The 18202-nt window shown below is 45.7% G+C and overlaps 1 protein-coding gene across 1 annotated transcript; it reads right to left on the bottom strand.

Annotated features, from left to right (window-relative positions):
- Window positions 1-1126: 1126 nt before the first annotated feature.
- Window positions 1127-17987, bottom strand: LOC118285210 (semaphorin-4B). The gene is made up of 14 exons (XM_035608697.2): window positions 17717-17987; window positions 15433-15593; window positions 15303-15365; window positions 12611-12709; window positions 12444-12534; window positions 12253-12372; window positions 6708-6835; window positions 6346-6527; window positions 6059-6197; window positions 4342-4531; window positions 4113-4228; window positions 3681-3844; window positions 3263-3333; window positions 1127-2458 (listed from the first exon to the last, which is right to left on the bottom strand). The coding sequence occupies exons 1-14, from the start codon at window positions 17808-17810 to the stop codon at window positions 1785-1787; spliced, it is 2292 nt and encodes a 763-aa protein (XP_035464590.1). The 5' UTR covers window positions 17811-17987; the 3' UTR covers window positions 1127-1784.
- Window positions 17988-18202: the final 215 nt, after the last annotated feature.

Here is an 18202-nt window from a genome sequence, read left to right as displayed (position 1 = left end):
TCCACTGGAGGGGCTCTTCTCCATCAGAGTAGCACCGAACACGGCACTTCATCATGTCTTCTCACCTGTAGGAGAACCGTATACAGCACTGCATCCCATCCTAGAGCACTTCATTACGACACCCTTTTCCATTGGAAGGGCGCCTTATGGGGAACGTCAAGTCTAGACCATTAGAAGGGCGCCTTATGGGGGACGTCGAGTCTAGACCATTGGAAGGGCGCCTTATAGGGAACGTCGAGTCTAGACCATTGGAAGGGCGCCTTATAGGGAACGTCGAGTCTAGACCATTGGAAGGGCGCCTTATGGGGAACATCGAGTCTAGACCATTGGAAGGGCGCCTTATAGGGAACGTCGAGTCTAGACCATTGGAAGGGCGCCTTATGGGGAACATCGAGTCTAGACCATTGGAAGGGCGCCTTATAGGGAACGTCGAGTCTAGACCATTGGAAGGGCGCCTTATGGGGAACATCGAGTCTAGACCATTGGAAGGGCGCCTTATGGGGAACGTCGAGTCTAGACCATTGGAAGGGCGCTATACAGGGCACTGCATCACGTGTTGTCCACTAGAAGGGCACTAAGTAAGACACGTTATCAAATTTCCTTGCTCTAAAGGGCACATCATCATAATCAATTGCATGAAAGTTCACCCTACAGTACACCCAATCATATTTTTCCCAGGTGAAGGGCAACAAATGCGGAATTTCCTCTTGTTTTTGTCACTCTAGAGGGAACTTTAGCGATGCGTTACCAACCATGGAGGCACCCCCGAGTCCGCCAGTGACTGGAGGGAAACTACTGATCACGACGATGAGTTCACTTACATTCAGATATGAAATATAATAAAACATGTGAACCATGAACGCACCCGTGGTGACCTGCACGTGTTTGTACAGCAGAGAACTCAAGATCGTGATCATGTCAACGACACGTGAAGGCAGCATCTGATTTTTATTTTTTATATCTTTCACATCTAGAACTAACTTCCCTCCAGTTCCCGTCACTGACGTCACCAAACAGATGTGATCTGCAGAGGGGGAAACTGGAGACAAAGACACAGTTTGTTGTTTGTTTGTTTGTCTCCTCGTGCTCTGGAAACATTTATTTGACCAGAAAAAAAGAAAAAAAAGAAAGTTGCAGATTTAATATTTGATCAAAGTCATAATGTCAATACAGATCAATACATAATCGATACTCTACAAGAGCAAAACTGATAAGTGAAAGATCGATCATCATCATCATCCTCATCAATAAAACATCACAGTTCACATGTTGAGATCAATAAATCAATACATCAATACATCAATAGATCAGGACAGAATCAGTTCAATATTCATTTGTTGTAGTTGTGACAGCGTCCGTCAGGACAACTAAACAGATTTCCTTTAAAAAAATGATTAATACATTATCACTAATTTATGATGTTTAGCAGATTTCAGATTATTGATAATTACTGACATATTGATAGATTGAACCATAAATAAATGTTCATCGATTCAACATTCATACTCTTCCTGATTTTAAAACTGATCATTTATCAAAGTCTAATAAGTTTAAACATCACGTTGTAAAAAAAAAACCACAACATCAGAGAAAAAACACAAATCTAAAAAATAAACATTGTATAGTTTTTACAAAATCTTTTTACTCAATCTGAGACATGTTTCACGTCATCATGAAAAAGCTTCTCGTCACAAACACTTCTGGAAAAAATCTTATAAAAACTTCACAATAAGATTTCATGAAATGAAAAACATCTGGTGACATGAAAGATGATTCCGTCTCCATCACTCTTCCACCTTCAGCTCCGGACCGGAATCTGCACCGAGCAGCCGCTTCTGCCTGAGGCCCACGTTCTTCCGCCGCCACACGAGGGCGCAGCCGAGCGCCAGGACGCAGACGCAGAGCCCCAGCAGCAGCGAGACGACCACCAGCTCGTCGTAGTAACTCTTCTCTCCACCAGGGGCGTTGAGCGGCTCCTCCTCCGACGACGACGACCAGGCGTCTCCAATGGACGTCACCGTGACGTTTGAGCCGTCGCCCTGGACGCGGGGTTCGGAACCCGGACGTGGGTTGGTAGAGGAGGTCTCGTTTTTCTGACCTTCGCCCTCTGGGCCTCCTGAAGGTCGTGTCTTTGTTGTCTGCGGTTCCTCAGAGACAATCTCCTCGTATTCGCCGCCGGACACGTGGCGGTCATCGTCGTGTGAGCTCGTGGAGCGCGGGGAAGCCGGCGGCTGGACGGTGAAGCTCGCGACCACCTCGCTGTAGCCGCTTTCCTCGGCCTCGCAGTGGTATGACCCGAAGGTGGCGGCGGCGGCGTGGAAGAGGAGACTGCCGTCAGCTGATTGGATGAAGAGTTTCTCCGGCAGGTCCTTGAACTGAGGCGACGTCCAGGTCAGAGTGGCCATGTTGGACGGTTTCACACACCGAAGACGGACCACGTCGTTCAGTTCGACGTGAACTTATGTACGACACAAAATTCAGAGTAGATACAAGAGAGAGACGATCAGTGACTGTATATGAAGATGATCACTGACTGTATATGAAGACGATCAGTGACTGTATATAAAGACGATCAGTGACTGTATATGAAGACGATCACTGACTGTATATAAAGACGATCACTGACTGTATATAAAGACGATCACTGACTGTATATAAAGACGATCACTGACTGTATATGAAGACGATCACTGACTGTATATAAAGACGATCACTGACTGTATATGAAGACGATCAGTGACTGTATATAAAGACGATCAGTGACTGTATATAAAGACGATCACTGACTGTATATGAAGACGATCACTGACTGTATATAAAGACGATCACTGACTGTATATAAAGACGATCACTGACTGTATATAAAGACGATCACTGACTGTATATAAAGACGATCACTGACTGTATATGAAGACGATCACTGACTGTATATAAAGACGATCACTGACTGTATATAAAGACGATCACTGACTGTATATAAAGACGATCACTGACTGTATATAAAGACGATCAGTGACTGTATATAAAGACGATCACTGACTGTATATGAAGACGATCACTGACTGTATATAAAGACGATCACTGACTGTATATAAAGACGATCAGAGACTGTATATAAAGATGATCACTGACTGTATATAAAGACGATCAGTGACTGTATATAAAGACGATCACTGACTGTATATAAAGACGATCACTGACTGTATATAAAGACGATCACTGACTGTATATGAAGACAACCAGAGACCATTTAGGATGTTACCTGTGTCCACACTGATACTGGTTTGAGGAGGACATTCCTTTTCCACGTTGCCGTTCTCTACGTCTTGAGCTCTGAGGAGTAAAGACAGACAGAGAGACACACAGGCAGACAGACAGACAGATAGACACACACACAGACAGACAGACAGACAGACAGACAGGCCCGCAGACAGGCAGACAGACACGCAGGCAGACAGACAGACAGATAGACACACAGACAGTCAGACAGACAGACAGACAGACAGACAGTCAGACAGACAGACAGACAGACAGACAGGCCCGCAGACAGGCAGACAGACAGGCAGACAGGCAGAAAGAGAGGTGACAGTGACATATATGGCAACAAAAGGCTCAGATTAATTCTGTAGGGAAGAATCACTCATATGATTATTAAAACGATATTATTATATTTGACCTACAGGAGCTCAGGTCGATCGTCCAGTCGGACGCAGGCGCTGCTGCTCAGGCTCCACCCACACAGAGGATCTCTGGCGAGGACACACCGGCTGCAGCTCGTGTACACGGAGCAGTCGGCCACAGGGACGGAGGTCACACCCTCAGACATCCCGATGTACAGCACCCCCTGCAGGGCAGGACACACAGGTCAGCTCACCGCCACGTCTCAGCGCTTTGACGCCTCTGGCTCATCACTTTGTTCGGCGCAATCTTGTTTTTTTGGAACCAGAAGTAATCATATATGGAGGAGCAGGGGGCATGGCCTAATTGAGAGCTCGAGGACACTGTGCAGCCATTGGTGGAGGTTTCCTGTACCTGGTGGAGGTTTACTGTACCTGGTGGAGGTTTCCTGTACCTGGTGGGGGTTTACTGTACCTGGTGGAGATTTACTGTACCTTGGTGGAGGAGAGGACGATGCTTTTGACGAGCTGAGGTTGTGTGAAGACCTGAATCTCCTCAATGACCCGCGGACCCTGATCCAGTAGAACCACTTTGTGCACGAATCCAGACTCTGGACCCGAGGAGACACACGAGGAGACACGCGAGTTTAAATACACTGGAGGCAGCTCCACCTGCTGGCAAGAGGCCAGGAGTATTCAGGTTAATATGACGTCATCGTCTCACCAGTGAGGAGGAAGAGGACGGTGAACCATTTGCCGTTAGCCGCCATCGTCCTCATCGCCGCCACGCGACTGAACTGATGCTGGGAGGAGACGACCAGCGGAGCGTCAGTCGCAGGTTTGACTTCTGTGCTGCTCAGAAAACTCCTCTTCACCTCGAACAGCTCCGCGTCCGAGGCTGCGTCCAGGCCACACTGTGGTAGGAGTCACAGGCCCATTAAACCTGATTTAACTTGATTCAAACCTATTTATAACCTCATTTAACCTCATTTAACCTCATTTAAACTTGATTTAAACATGATTTAACTTGATTTAACCTCATTTAAACTTGATTTAACCCTGATTCAAAACTGATTTATACCTATTTTAGCCCTGATTCCACCGGATCCAAAACTGATTTATACCTGATTTAGCCCTGATTCCACCGGATTCAAAACTGATTTATACCTGATTTAACTTGATTTAGCCCTGATTCCACCGGATTCAAAACTGATTTAAACCTGATTTAACCTGATTAAACTGGATCGAATCCTGATTTTAACTTGATTTATACCTGATTGTAACTTGATTTAACCCTGATTCCACCGGATTCAAAACTGATTTAAACCTGATTTAACTTGATGTTAACCTGATTTAACCTGATTAAACTGGATCGAATCCTGATTTTAACTTGATTTATACCTGATTGTAACCTGATTTAAATTTGATTTAAACCTGACTTAACCTCATTTAAACTTGATTTAACCCTGATTCCAAACTGATTTATACCTGATTTAACCTGATTTAAACTTGATTTAACCCTGATTCAAAACTGATTTATACCTGATTTAACCCTGATTCCACCGGATTCAAAACTGATTTATACCTGATTTAACTAGATGTTAACCTGATTTAACCTGATTAAACTGGATCGCATCCTGTTTTTTAACTTGATTTATACCTGATTGTAACTTGATTTATACCTGATTTAAATTGGTTTACACCTGATTTAACTTGATGTAGACCTGATTTAAACCTGAATTAACTTAATTTAAACCTGATTTAACTTCATTTAACCTCATTTAAATTTGATTTATACCTGATTTAACCTCATTTAAACTTGATTCAACCCTGATTCCAAACTGATTTATACCTGATTTAACCTGATTTAAACTTGATTTAACCCTGAATCAAAACTGATTTATAACTGATTCAACTTGATTTAACCCTGATTCAACCGGATTCAAAACTGATTCATGCCGGATTTAACTTGATGTTAACCTGATTTAAGCTGATTAAACTGGATTGAATCCTGATTTTAACTTGATTAATACCTGATTTTAACTTGATTTAACCTGATTTAAATTGGTTTACACCTGATTAAACTTGATGTAGACCTGATTTAAACCTGATTTTACTCATTTAAACCTGATTTAACTTGATGTAGACCTGATTTAAACCTGATTTAACTCATTTAAACCTGATTTAACACAATTTTAATTGATGTAACCTGATTTAAACCTGATTTAAACCTGATTTAAAGTGATTTAACATGATTTTAATTGATGTAACCTGGTTTAAACCTGATTTAAATCATTTAAACCTGATTTAACATGATTTTAATTGATGTAACCTGATTTAAACCTGATTTAAAGTGATTAAACATGATTTTAACATCATGATTTAACCTGACATCAGTACTGGTGAGACTTGCTCAGACATCTCTGGTTTTTCGTCCTCACCTTCCCAAGGAAGGGGTGTGTTCCCATCACGTGGTTACACTGGTGCGTCTGCATCTCGAGCGTCCTGTAGCGTCCAGCGAACGCCGTCCTGACGTCCTGCAGTGTGAAGACACAGACAGCCGACTGTTGACCGACGGACCTGAAAACACCAGAGACACACTGCTGTCACGGATGTTCTGATTATAATAGTAATATAATAATCATGTGGATCCTGATGGTTGATCAGATCTCCATTGGTCATTGGTTCTAAACAACGGAGGTCCGTCTTCAGACGCTCGTCACCCTACCACTGAGAGGTGAAGACACCGTAGAACAAGGTGTCGGAGGCGTCGCCGCCCTCCGGTGGTGGCAGGGAGAACACGTCCTGCAAGATGTTGAAGGGAAGCTGTCGGGGAGACCGACAGAGCAGAGGTGCTTTGGCAAAGGACGTCCACTTCTTCTGCAGCGTCCTCTGTCCGCCCACGTCGTCCTGGAAACAAATGAGAGAGGAGAGAACACGTTTACACTGTGACGCTGTGAACGGGCCAATCAGAGGGCGGGAGGTAGATGAGTCCGACTCTGTTTGGACCGCAGGAGGACGAGTTCTGACGGACTGTAACCTTGACTTTATGTTTATGATCACATGATGCCATGGTGCGTTCACTGTCACCTTGCAGACTTGGGCGACTCGTGCGACCCGCAGCTCGTCCATGAAGCTGAACTCTTTCCCGACTTCGTTGAAGAAGAAGTAGAGTTTCCTCTCGGCCGCGTCCAACGACGAGCCGACGAATGTTGGCTCTGGAAATACAGGAAGTGATGACACAAGGGGAGATGTGGCGAAGAGCCTCGCGGTCACAGACTGACATCATGTGACCACATCATGTCCAACGTTTGTCATGTGACAGAAACCAGAGGACTTGTTCATGTTGGCAGGATTCGTTGTTGACAAAAAGGAAATGAGTCAGTGAGGAAGTCAAGTCTGTAGAAACCTGCAGAGACACTGACAGAGACACTGACAGAGACACCGACAGAGAAACTGACAGAGAGACAATGACAGAGAGACAATGACAGAGAGAGACTGACAGAGAGACACTGACAGAGAGAAACTGACAGAGACACTGACAGAGACACTGAAAGAGAAACTGACAGAGATACTGACAGAGAAACTGACAGAGAGAGACTGACAGAGAGACAATGACAGAGAGAGACTGACAGAGACACTGACAGAGAGAAACTGACAGAGACACTGACAGAGACACTGAAAGAGAAACTGACAGAGACACTGACAGAGACACCGACAGAGAAACTGACAGAGAGACAATGACAGAGAGACAATGACAGAGAGAGACTGACAGAGAGACACTGACAGAGAGAAACTGACAGAGACACTGACAGAGACACTGAAAGAGAAACTGACAGAGATACTGACAGAGAAACTGACAGAGAGACACTGACAGAGAGACAATGACAGAGAGAGACTGACAGAGACACTGACAGAGAGACACTGACAGAGAGACACTGACAGAGATACTGACAGAGAAACTGACAGAGAGACACTGACAGAGAGACAATGACAGAGAGAGACTGACAGAGAGACACTGACAGAGAGAAACTGACAGAGACACTGACAGAGACACTGAAAGAGAAACTGACAGAGAGACAATGACAGAGAGACAATGACAGAGAGAGACTGACAGAGAGACACTGACAGAGAGAAACTGACAGAGACACTGACAGAGACACTGAAAGAGAAACTGACAGAGAGACAATGACAGAGAGACAATGACAGAGAGAGACTGACAGAGAGACACTGACAGAGAGAAACTGACAGAGACACTGACAGAGACACTGAAAGAGAAACTGACAGAGATACTGACAGAGAAACTGACAGAGAGACACTGACAGAGAGACAATGACAGAGAGAGACTGACAGAGACACTGACAGAGAGAAACTGACAGAGACACTGACAGAGACACTGAAAGAGAAACTGACAGAGATACTGACAGAGAAACTGACAGAGAGACACTGACAGAGAGACAATGACAGAGAGAGACTGACAGAGACACTGACAGAGAGAAACTGACAGAGACACTGACAGAGACACTGAAAGAGAAACTGACAGAGATACTGACAGAGAAACTGACAGAGAGACACTGACAGAGAGACAATGACAGAGAGAGACTGACAGAGACACTGACAGAGAGAAACTGACAGAGACACTGACAGAGACACTGAAAGAGAAACTGACAGAGATACTGACAGAGAAACTGACAGAGAGACACTGACAGAGAGACAATGACAGAGAGAGACTGACAGAGACACTGACAGAGAGACACTGACAGAGAGACACTGACAGAGACACTGAAAGAGAAACTGACAGAGACACTGACAGAGACACCGACAGAGAAACTGACAGAGAGACAATGACAGAGAGACAATGACAGAGAGAGACTGACAGAGAGACACTGACAGAGAGAAACTGACAGAGACACTGACAGAGACACTGAAAGAGAAACTGACAGAGATACTGACAGAGAAACTGACAGAGAGACACTGACAGAGAGACAATGACAGAGAGAGACTGACAGAGACACTGACAGAGAGACACTGACAGAGAGACACTGACAGAGATACTGACAGAGAAACTGACAGAGAGACACTGACAGAGAGACAATGACAGAGAGAGACTGACAGAGAGACACTGACAGAGAGAAACTGACAGAGACACTGACAGAGACACTGAAAGAGAAACTGACAGAGAGACAATGACAGAGAGACAATGACAGAGAGAGACTGACAGAGAGACACTGACAGAGAGAAACTGACAGAGACACTGACAGAGACACTGAAAGAGAAACTGACAGAGAGACAATGACAGAGAGACAATGACAGAGAGAGACTGACAGAGAGACACTGACAGAGAGAAACTGACAGAGACACTGACAGAGACACTGAAAGAGAAACTGACAGAGATACTGACAGAGAAACTGACAGAGAGACACTGACAGAGAGACAATGACAGAGAGAGACTGACAGAGACACTGACAGAGAGAAACTGACAGAGACACTGACAGAGACACTGAAAGAGAAACTGACAGAGATACTGACAGAGAAACTGACAGAGAGACACTGACAGAGAGACAATGACAGAGAGAGACTGACAGAGACACTGACAGAGAGAAACTGACAGAGACACTGACAGAGACACTGAAAGAGAAACTGACAGAGATACTGACAGAGAAACTGACAGAGAGACACTGACAGAGAGACAATGACAGAGAGAGACTGACAGAGACACTGACAGAGAGAAACTGACAGAGACACTGACAGAGACACTGAAAGAGAAACTGACAGAGATACTGACAGAGAAACTGACAGAGAGACACTGACAGAGAGACAATGACAGAGAGAGACTGACAGAGACACTGACAGAGAGACACTGACAGAGAGACACTGACAGAGATACTGACAGAGAAACTGACAGAGAGACACTGACAGAGAGACAATGACAGAGAGAGACTGACAGAGAGACACTGACAGAGAGACTGACAGAGACACTGAAAGAGAAACTGACAGAGAGACAATGACAGAGAGACAATGACAGAGAGAGACTGACAGAGAGACACTGACAGAGAGAAACTGACAGAGACACTGACAGAGACAGAGACAGAGACACCGACAGACACTGACAGAGACACTGACAGAGAAACTGACAGAGACACTGACAGAGAGACACTGACAGAGATACTGACAGAGACACTGACAGAGATACTGACATAGACACTGACAGAGAGACACTGACAGAGAGACAATGACAGAGGGAGACTGACAGAGAGAGACTGACAGAGACACTGACATAGACACTGACAGAGACACTGACAGAGACAGAGACACCGACAGACACTGACAGAGAAACTGACAGAGACACTGACAGAGAGACACTGACAGAGAGACACTGACAGAGATACTGACAGAGACACTGACATAGACACTGACAGAGACAGAGACACTGACAGAGAGACACTGACAGAGAGAGACTGACAGAGACACTGACATAGACACTGACAGAGACAGAGACACTGACAGAGACACTGACAGAGAGACACTGACAGAGACACTGACAGAGAGAGACTGACATAGAGACACTGACAGAGAAACTGACAGAGACACTGACAGAGAGACACTGACAGAGACACTGACATAGACACTGACAGAGACAGAGACACTGACAGAGAGACACTGACAGAGAGAGACTGACAGAGACACTGACATAGACACTGACAGAGACAGAGACACTGACAGAGACACTGACAGAGAGACACTGACAGAGACACTGACAGAGAGAGACTGACATAGAGACACTGACAGAGAAACTGACAGAGACACTGACAGAGAGACACTGACAGAGAGACACTGATAGAGATACTGACAGAGACACTGACATAGACACTGACAGAGACAGAGACACTGACAGAGAGACACTGACAGAGAGAGACTGACAGAGACACTGACATAGACACTGACAGAGACAGAGACACTGACAGAGACACTGACAGAGAGACACTGACAGAGACACTGACAGAGAGAGACTGACATAGAGACACTGTCAGTTTCTCTGTCAGTGTCTCTGTCAGTTTCTCTGTCAGTGTCTCTGTCAGTGTCTCTGTCAGAGACACTGACAGAGAGAGACTGACAGAGAAACTGACAGAGACACTGACAGAGACAGAGACACCGACAGAGAGACACTGACAGAGAGACACCGACAGAGAGACACTGACAGAGAAACTGACAGAGACACTGACAGAGACACTGACAGAGACAGACACACTGACAGAGAGACACTGACAGAGAGACACCGACAGAGAAACTGACAAGGACACTGACGGAGAAACTGACAGAGACACTGACAGAGACACTGACAGAGAAACTGACAGAGACACTGACAGAGAGACACTGACAGAGATACTGACAGAGACACTGATAGAGATACTGACATAGACACTGACAGAGAGACACTGACAGAGAGACAATGACAGAGGGAGACTGACAGAGAGAGACTGACAGAGACACTGACATAGACACTGACAGAGACACTGACAGAGACAGAGACACCGACAGACACTGACAGAGAAACTGACAGAGACCCTGACAGAGAGACACTGACAGAGAGACACTGACAGAGATACTGACAGAGACACTGACATAGACACTGACAGAGACAGAGACACTGACAGAGAGACACTGACAGAGAGAGACTGACATAGAGACACTGACAGAGAAACTGACAGAGACACTGACAGAGAAACTGACAGAGACACTGACATAGACACTGACAGAGACACTGACAGAGAGACACTGACAGAGAGAGACTGACAGAGACACTGACATAGACACTGACAGAGACAGAGACACTGACAGAGACACTGACAGAGAGACACTGACAGAGACACTGACAGAGAGAGACTGACATAGAGACACTGACAGAGAAACTGACAGAGACACTGACAGAGAGACACTGACAGAGAGACACTGATAGAGATACTGACAGAGACACTGACATAGACACTGACAGAGACAGAGACACTGACAGAGAGAGACTGACAGAGACACTGACATAGACACTGACAGAGACAGAGACACTGACAGAGACACTGACAGAGAGACACTGACAGAGACACTGACAGAGAGAGACTGACATAGAGACACTGACAGAGAAACTGACAGAGACACTGACAGAGAAACTGACAGAGACACTGACAGAGAGAGACTGACAGAGAAACTGACAGAGACACTGACAGAGACAGAGACACCGACAGAGAGACACTGACAGAGAGACACCGACAGAGAGACACTGACAGAGAAACTGACAGAGACACTGACAGAGACACTGACAGAGACAGACACACTGACAGAGAGACACTGACAGAGAGACACCGACAGAGAAACTGACAAGGACACTGACAGAGAAACTGACAGAGACACTGACAGAGACACTGACAGAGAAACTGACAGAGACACTGACAGAGAGACACTGACAGAGAAACTGACAGAGACACTGACAGAGAAACTGACAGAGACACTGACAGAGAGACACTGACAGAGAAACTGACAGAGACACCGACAGAGAAACTGACAAGGACACTGACAGAGAGAGACCGACAGAGAGACACTGACAGAGAGAGACCGACAGAGAAGGGGCGGCGGCCTCACTCACCGTCCAGCAGATTGACGGATGAGTCCTGGCTCACGTCCGGACCGTGTTTGCTGAAGTGTCGAGAAATCTGCGGTTTGACTCCCCGGAAGTCGCTGGTGGTGGCGGTGAACAGCTCGCCGTCTGCACACGGACAAAAAACACAGTCACACACCTGAACGCCACAGTGTGATGATGTCACTCAGCAGACTGACCAATGGCGATGGCCGTGTTCCTCTGGAAGGGGCTGAACGGGCAGCGGCCGCTGGCTTTGTCGAGCTGGACCACGGAGAAGCTGTCGGCGTCCTGACGGAGACGAGCGCACGATGACATCATCACGAGGTCACCACAGAAAAACCATGTGAATGAAAGTGAAACTCACGATGACGACGTCACGTGGACTGAAGGAGAAACTGCCACAGGCGTAAAGGTGGGAGGAGTTTAAGAACTGTAACACACGGACGAAGTTCGGACAGTCGACCTGCAGAGAGACGGATGGGTTAGAGAGAGAGGTCAGAGAGAGAGAGAGAGGTCAGAGAGAGAGAGAGAGGTCAGAGAGAGAGAGAGAGATGTCAGAGAGAGAGAGAGAGAGGTCAGAGAGAGAGAGGTCAGAGAGAGAGAGGTCAGAGAGAGAGACAGAGGTCAGAGAGAGAGAGAGGTCAGAGAGAGAGAGGTCAGAGAGAGAGAGAGAGGTCAGAGAGAGAGAGAGAGGTCAGAGAGAGAGAGAGAGATGTCAGAGAGAGAGAGAGAGAGGTCAGAGAGAGAGAGAGAGGTCAGAGAGAGAGAGAGAGGTCAGAGAGAGAGAGGTCAGAGAGAGAGACAGAGGTCAGAGAGAGAGAGGTCAGAGAGAGAGAGAGAGGTCAGAGAGAGAGAGAGAGAGGTCGGAGAGAGAGAGAGGTCAGAGAGAGAGAGGTCAGAGAGAGAGAGAGAGGTCAGAGAGAGAGAGAGAGGTCAGAGAGAGAGAGAGAGAGGTCGGAGAGAGAGAGAGGTCAGAGAGAGAGAGGTCAGAGAGAGAGAGGTCAGAGAGAGAGAGAGAGGTCAGAGAGAGAGAGGTCAGAGAGAGAGAGAGAGGTCAGAGAGAGAGAGAGAGGTCAGAGAGAGAGAGAGAGAGGTCAGAGAGAGAGAGAGGTCAGAGAGAGAGAGGTCAGAGAGAGAGAGAGAGGTCAGAGAGAGAGAGGTCAGAGAGAGAGAGGTCAGAGAGAGAGAGAGAGAGAGAGAGAGAGAGAGAGAGGTCAGAGAGAGAGAGAGAGAGAGGTCGGAGAGAGAGAGAGAGGTCACAGAGAGAGAGAGGTCAGAGAGAGAGAGAGAGGTCGGAGAGAGAGAGAGAGAGGTCAGAGAGAGAGAGAGAGGTCAGAGAAAGAGAGAGAGAGGTCAGAGAGAGAGAGGGAGAGGTCGGAGAGAGAGAGAGAGGTCAGAGAGAGAGAGGTCAGAGAGAGAGAGAGAGGTCAGAGAGAGAGAGAGAGGTCAGAGAGAGAGAGAGAGAGACAGGTCAGAGAGAGAGAGAGAGGTCAGAGAGAGAGAGAGAGGTCAGAGAGAGAGAGAGATCAGAGAGAGAGAGAGGTCAGAGAGAGAGAGAGAGGTCAGAGAGAGAGAGAGAGACAGGTCAGAGAGAGAGAGGTCAGAGAGAGAGAGAGAGGTCAGAGAGAGAGAGAGAGACAGGTCAGAGAGAGAGAGGTCAGAGAGAGAGAGAGAGAGACAGGTCAGAGAGAGAGAGAGAGGTCAGAGAGAGAGAGAGAGACAGGTCAGAGAGAGAGAGAGAGGTCAGAGAGAGAGAGAGAGGTCAGAGAGAGAGAGAGAGAGACAGGTCAGAGAGAGAGAGGTCAGAGAGAGAGAGAGAGGTCAGAGAGAGAGAGAGAGGTCAGAGAGAGAGAGAGAGAGGTCAGAGAGAGAGAGAGAGAGGTCAGAGAGAGAGAGAGAGGTCAGAGAGAGAGAGAGAGAGGTCGGAGAGAGAGAGAGAGAGGTCGGAGAGAGAGAGAGAGGTCAGAGAGAGAGAGAGAGGTCAGAGAAAGAGAGAGAGAGGTCAGAGAGAGAGAGACAGGTCAGAGAGAGAGAGGTCAGAGAGAGAGAGAGAGGTCAGAGAGAGTCACAGGCATTTAAACCAACAGCCCCTGCCCCCCCAGTAGATTCTCCTTATTTGGAAGAAGACGTTTTCTACCCTCTCCATTCAAAAATTGCCTATTTCCCGGCCCAGGGAAACGTGCTTCTAACTGGAGATCTGAATGGGCCGAGGGGATGAACCCGACGTCAGCGACCCACAGGGCAACAACCCCTGGCCCCCCTGTTTACCACACCAACCATCACCCGTCGCAACAACCTTGACTCTGCCCGGGGCAGAGGGGAATCTTCAGGGAGATTCACATACTCCTCAGCTCTTGGGTCGTGTGACATGGACCCCTCCACTATCAGTGCATTCACTGTCCGACAGCATTCCCCCCTTTCAGACCACAACCAAATCAATGTGTTCTTTAAACTCTCAGGTCAATGAGTGACACCAACAGGGAACCCAGTAAGCTGTATGACTTAAATCCTACTTACAGATGGGCCTTAAACTCACCTGATCTGATGAATGACATATCAATAATTGACCGAAACCAACATGTCCCAACCAGAGATGGTGTCAACAAGGCCATTGATGATATCAATATGATATTACACAAAGCAGCTATTAGAGCTGACCTGAAGTATGTTAAAAGGCAAAGCGTTGACAAGAATGAAGAGATGAATGAGCAGAACTTCTCTCTACTGTAAGACACAGATCCTGACCAGGTCCAGGCTCAGTGACACAAACTGACCATGGAAACAGGAAGACAACAAAAGAAAACTGGACATGTGGTCACTGGTCTACAGGTTAGGTTGAGACGGAGAGGCACTTTCTCCTACACTGTAAAACATTCAGTGAAACGAGGAACATTTATTTTAAAAAGTTGACGTCAGGTGACTGTGACGTCAGATTTCAAAGAGGTCAACGACGTCTCAAAACTAAAGAAACTCATGGAAGAAGGAGACATTATGTATCAACATGTCCCCAGCTGAGGGACAGTGAATGACCGACACACACACACACACACACTTACCTGGGGGTTCTTGCCCTTGTCCTCACACTCCTTCATGTCGCCGGCGGTCGGACGCCACGTCACCTGATGAGAGTCCAGAGTCACACCAACGTTCGCCTGAGAACCTTCAGGTCACATGACTCACACTCACCTTCCTCTTCAGGACGACGGCATCGACCTGACTCACGTCCAATGAGAGGATGGCGTCTCGCGCCCCGACGTACAGGGTGGAGCTATCGTCGCTTAGCAGCAGCGTGGTGGTGTTGTGGACGTCGGGGAGTTTGAAGTGGACCAGAGGTCGGTGGGTCGAGTCTGGACACGAACACAACAAACAACAGTTCAACACAGAGACCAGCAGCATGATCCCTGACCCCTAACCTCTGACCCCTAATAGTACTTATTTACTTTGCAACACTGACCTGGTGTTGACCTTCTGTCTGAATGAGAATCAACCATAGACTGTATATAAAGATGATTACTGATTGAATATGAAGACTATCGGTGACTTTGTATAAAGACAATCGGTGACTGTATATAAAGACGATCGGTGACTGTATATAAAGACGATCGGTGACTGTATATAAAGACGATCACTGACTGTATATAAAGACGATCACTGACTGTATATAAAGACAATCAGAGACTGTATATAGAGACGATCACTGACTGTATATAAAGACGATCGGTGACTGTATATAAAGACGATCACTGACTGTATATAAAGACGATAACTGACTGTATATAAAGACGATCAGACACTGTATATAAAGACGATCACTGACTGTATATAAAGACGACTGTATATAAAGACGATCACTGACTGTATATAAAGACGATCACTGACTGTATATAAAGATGATCACTGACTGTATATAAAGACGATCACTGACTGTAGATAAAGACGATCACTGACTGTATATAAAGACGATCACTGACTGTATATAAAGACGATCACTGACTGTATATAAAGATGATCACTGACTCTATATAAAGACGATCACTGACTGTATATAAAGACGATCACTGACTGTAGATAAAGATGATCACTGACTGTACATAAAGACAATCACTGACTGTAGATAAAGACGATCACTGACTGTATATAAAGACGATCACTGACTGTATATAAAGACGATCACTGACTGTATATAAAGACGATCAGAGACTGTATATAAAGACAATCAGTGACTGTATATAAAGATGATCAGTGACTGTATATAAAGACGATCACTGACTGTACATAAAGACAATCAGTGACTGTATATAAAGACGATCACTGACTGTACATAAAGACAATCAGTGACTGTATATAAAGACGATCACTGACTGTATATAAAGACGATCGGTGACTGTATATAAAGACGATCACTGACTGTATATAAAGACGATCACTGACTGTATATAAAGACGATCACTGACTGTATATAAAGATGATCACTGACTGTATATAAAGACGATCGGCGACTGTATATAAAGATGATATCAGCAACTGTATATGAAGACGATCAGCGACTGTATATAAAGACGATCGGTGACTGTATATAAAGACGATCTATATAAAGACGATCGGTGACTGTATATAAAGACGATCTATATAAAGAAGATCGGTGACTGTATATAAAGACAATCAGTGACTGTATATAAAGACGATCGATGACTGTATATAAAGACGATCAGCCCCAGGCTCAGTTTCTCAGCGTCTCAGGATCCTTCCCATCATGCACCTGTTCTCAGCATGTGGGCAAATGTTGTTTTTATCAGTTGGTTTTTCTCTCACATCAAACTTCACATCATTGATTAAATAAAGTGACTGCGGCTGAGAGGAAGCGGGGTCAGAACAACCACTGACAGTCTGTCGTCAGCTGACCACAGAACATACAGAACCACTTCCTGTTTGAGAGGCCGAGGAAGGCGTGTGGTTCAGCGCTGGAACAGGAAGTGGTTCAGCGCTGCAGAGAAACGTCTTGTGTCAGATCGGAGTTTGAAAGAAGAACCATGTGAAATTATTTTTTCACCAACAGATGAAATACCACATCACGACAGACGTGATCAATAAATACATGATTCAGTTATTATAAGATGTCACCTCATAAAGGTTTTCATGACATCGTCTTCAAGTCTGCTCCAGTTTTTATTCTCTGAACCGATCAGCTTATTGATCGATTATCAAAGAGAAGTTACCTGATGGAAATATTGACAATGTGACGAAAACCTGATGTTAAACTGATGATCATCCTCAGACACACGACCGACATCACTCATTATCGACGATTGATTATTGATTAGAAATGTTTCACATCACGTCTCACATGAGATTCATGTATCAGACGCTTTTGTCCAAAGAGACACACAATAAATGAATCCAACCATGAAGATATGAACATTTATCAAAGAGGAAACAACAGCTTCAAGTGCTCATCTAGAAAGTTACTCACTGAGGAGGAACGAGATCCGAGGTGGCAGAGAGCAGACGGAGCTGAACATCCCGACAACGACGAGGAGGAGGAGGTTGAGGAAGGTGGAGGCCATGACGGAGGAGCTGAGGATGGAAGAGGTGAGGACAAAGGGATGATACAGAGACAGATGATAGATGATAGATGAAATATAAAATATAGAATCTGTTCGTCCTCGGTGTTAAATCAGCTGCAGACTGAAACTGACACTGGAGACCACAGCTTCCTCTTCAGAGTAGAGAGGAAGAGTAAGAAGAGGAGGAGTGAACCACCGTCATCATCATCCTCACTGATCTACTGACATAATGAACTGCTGTTGAAAAAAGTGACTGTATATAAACACAATCACTGACTGTATATAAAGAGACTGTATATAAAGACCATCAGCGATTGTATATAAAAATGATCAGAGATCGTACATAAAGACAATCAGCGACTGTATATAGAGACGATCAGTGACTGTATATA

Source organism: Scophthalmus maximus, chromosome 10 (assembly GCF_022379125.1).
Source record: "Scophthalmus maximus strain ysfricsl-2021 chromosome 10, ASM2237912v1, whole genome shotgun sequence".
Classification (NCBI taxonomy): domain Eukaryota; kingdom Metazoa; phylum Chordata; class Actinopteri; order Pleuronectiformes; family Scophthalmidae; genus Scophthalmus; species Scophthalmus maximus.
This window is presented reverse-complemented; position numbering and strand designations above follow the sequence as displayed.

Coding starts and splice junctions, on each gene's coding strand:
- LOC118285210 (XM_035608697.2), bottom strand. CDS start 17,810: ATGGCCTCCACCTTCCTCAACCTCCTCCTCCTCGTCGTTGTCGGGATG. Junction 15,594..17,716: donor TCGGATCTCGTTCCTCCTCA/GTGAGTAACTTT, acceptor GTTCGTGTCCAG/ACTCGACCCACCGACCTCTG. Junction 12,373..12,443: donor GAACACGGCCATCGCCATTG/GTCAGTCTGCTG, acceptor GTCCGTGTGCAG/ACGGCGAGCTGTTCACCGCC.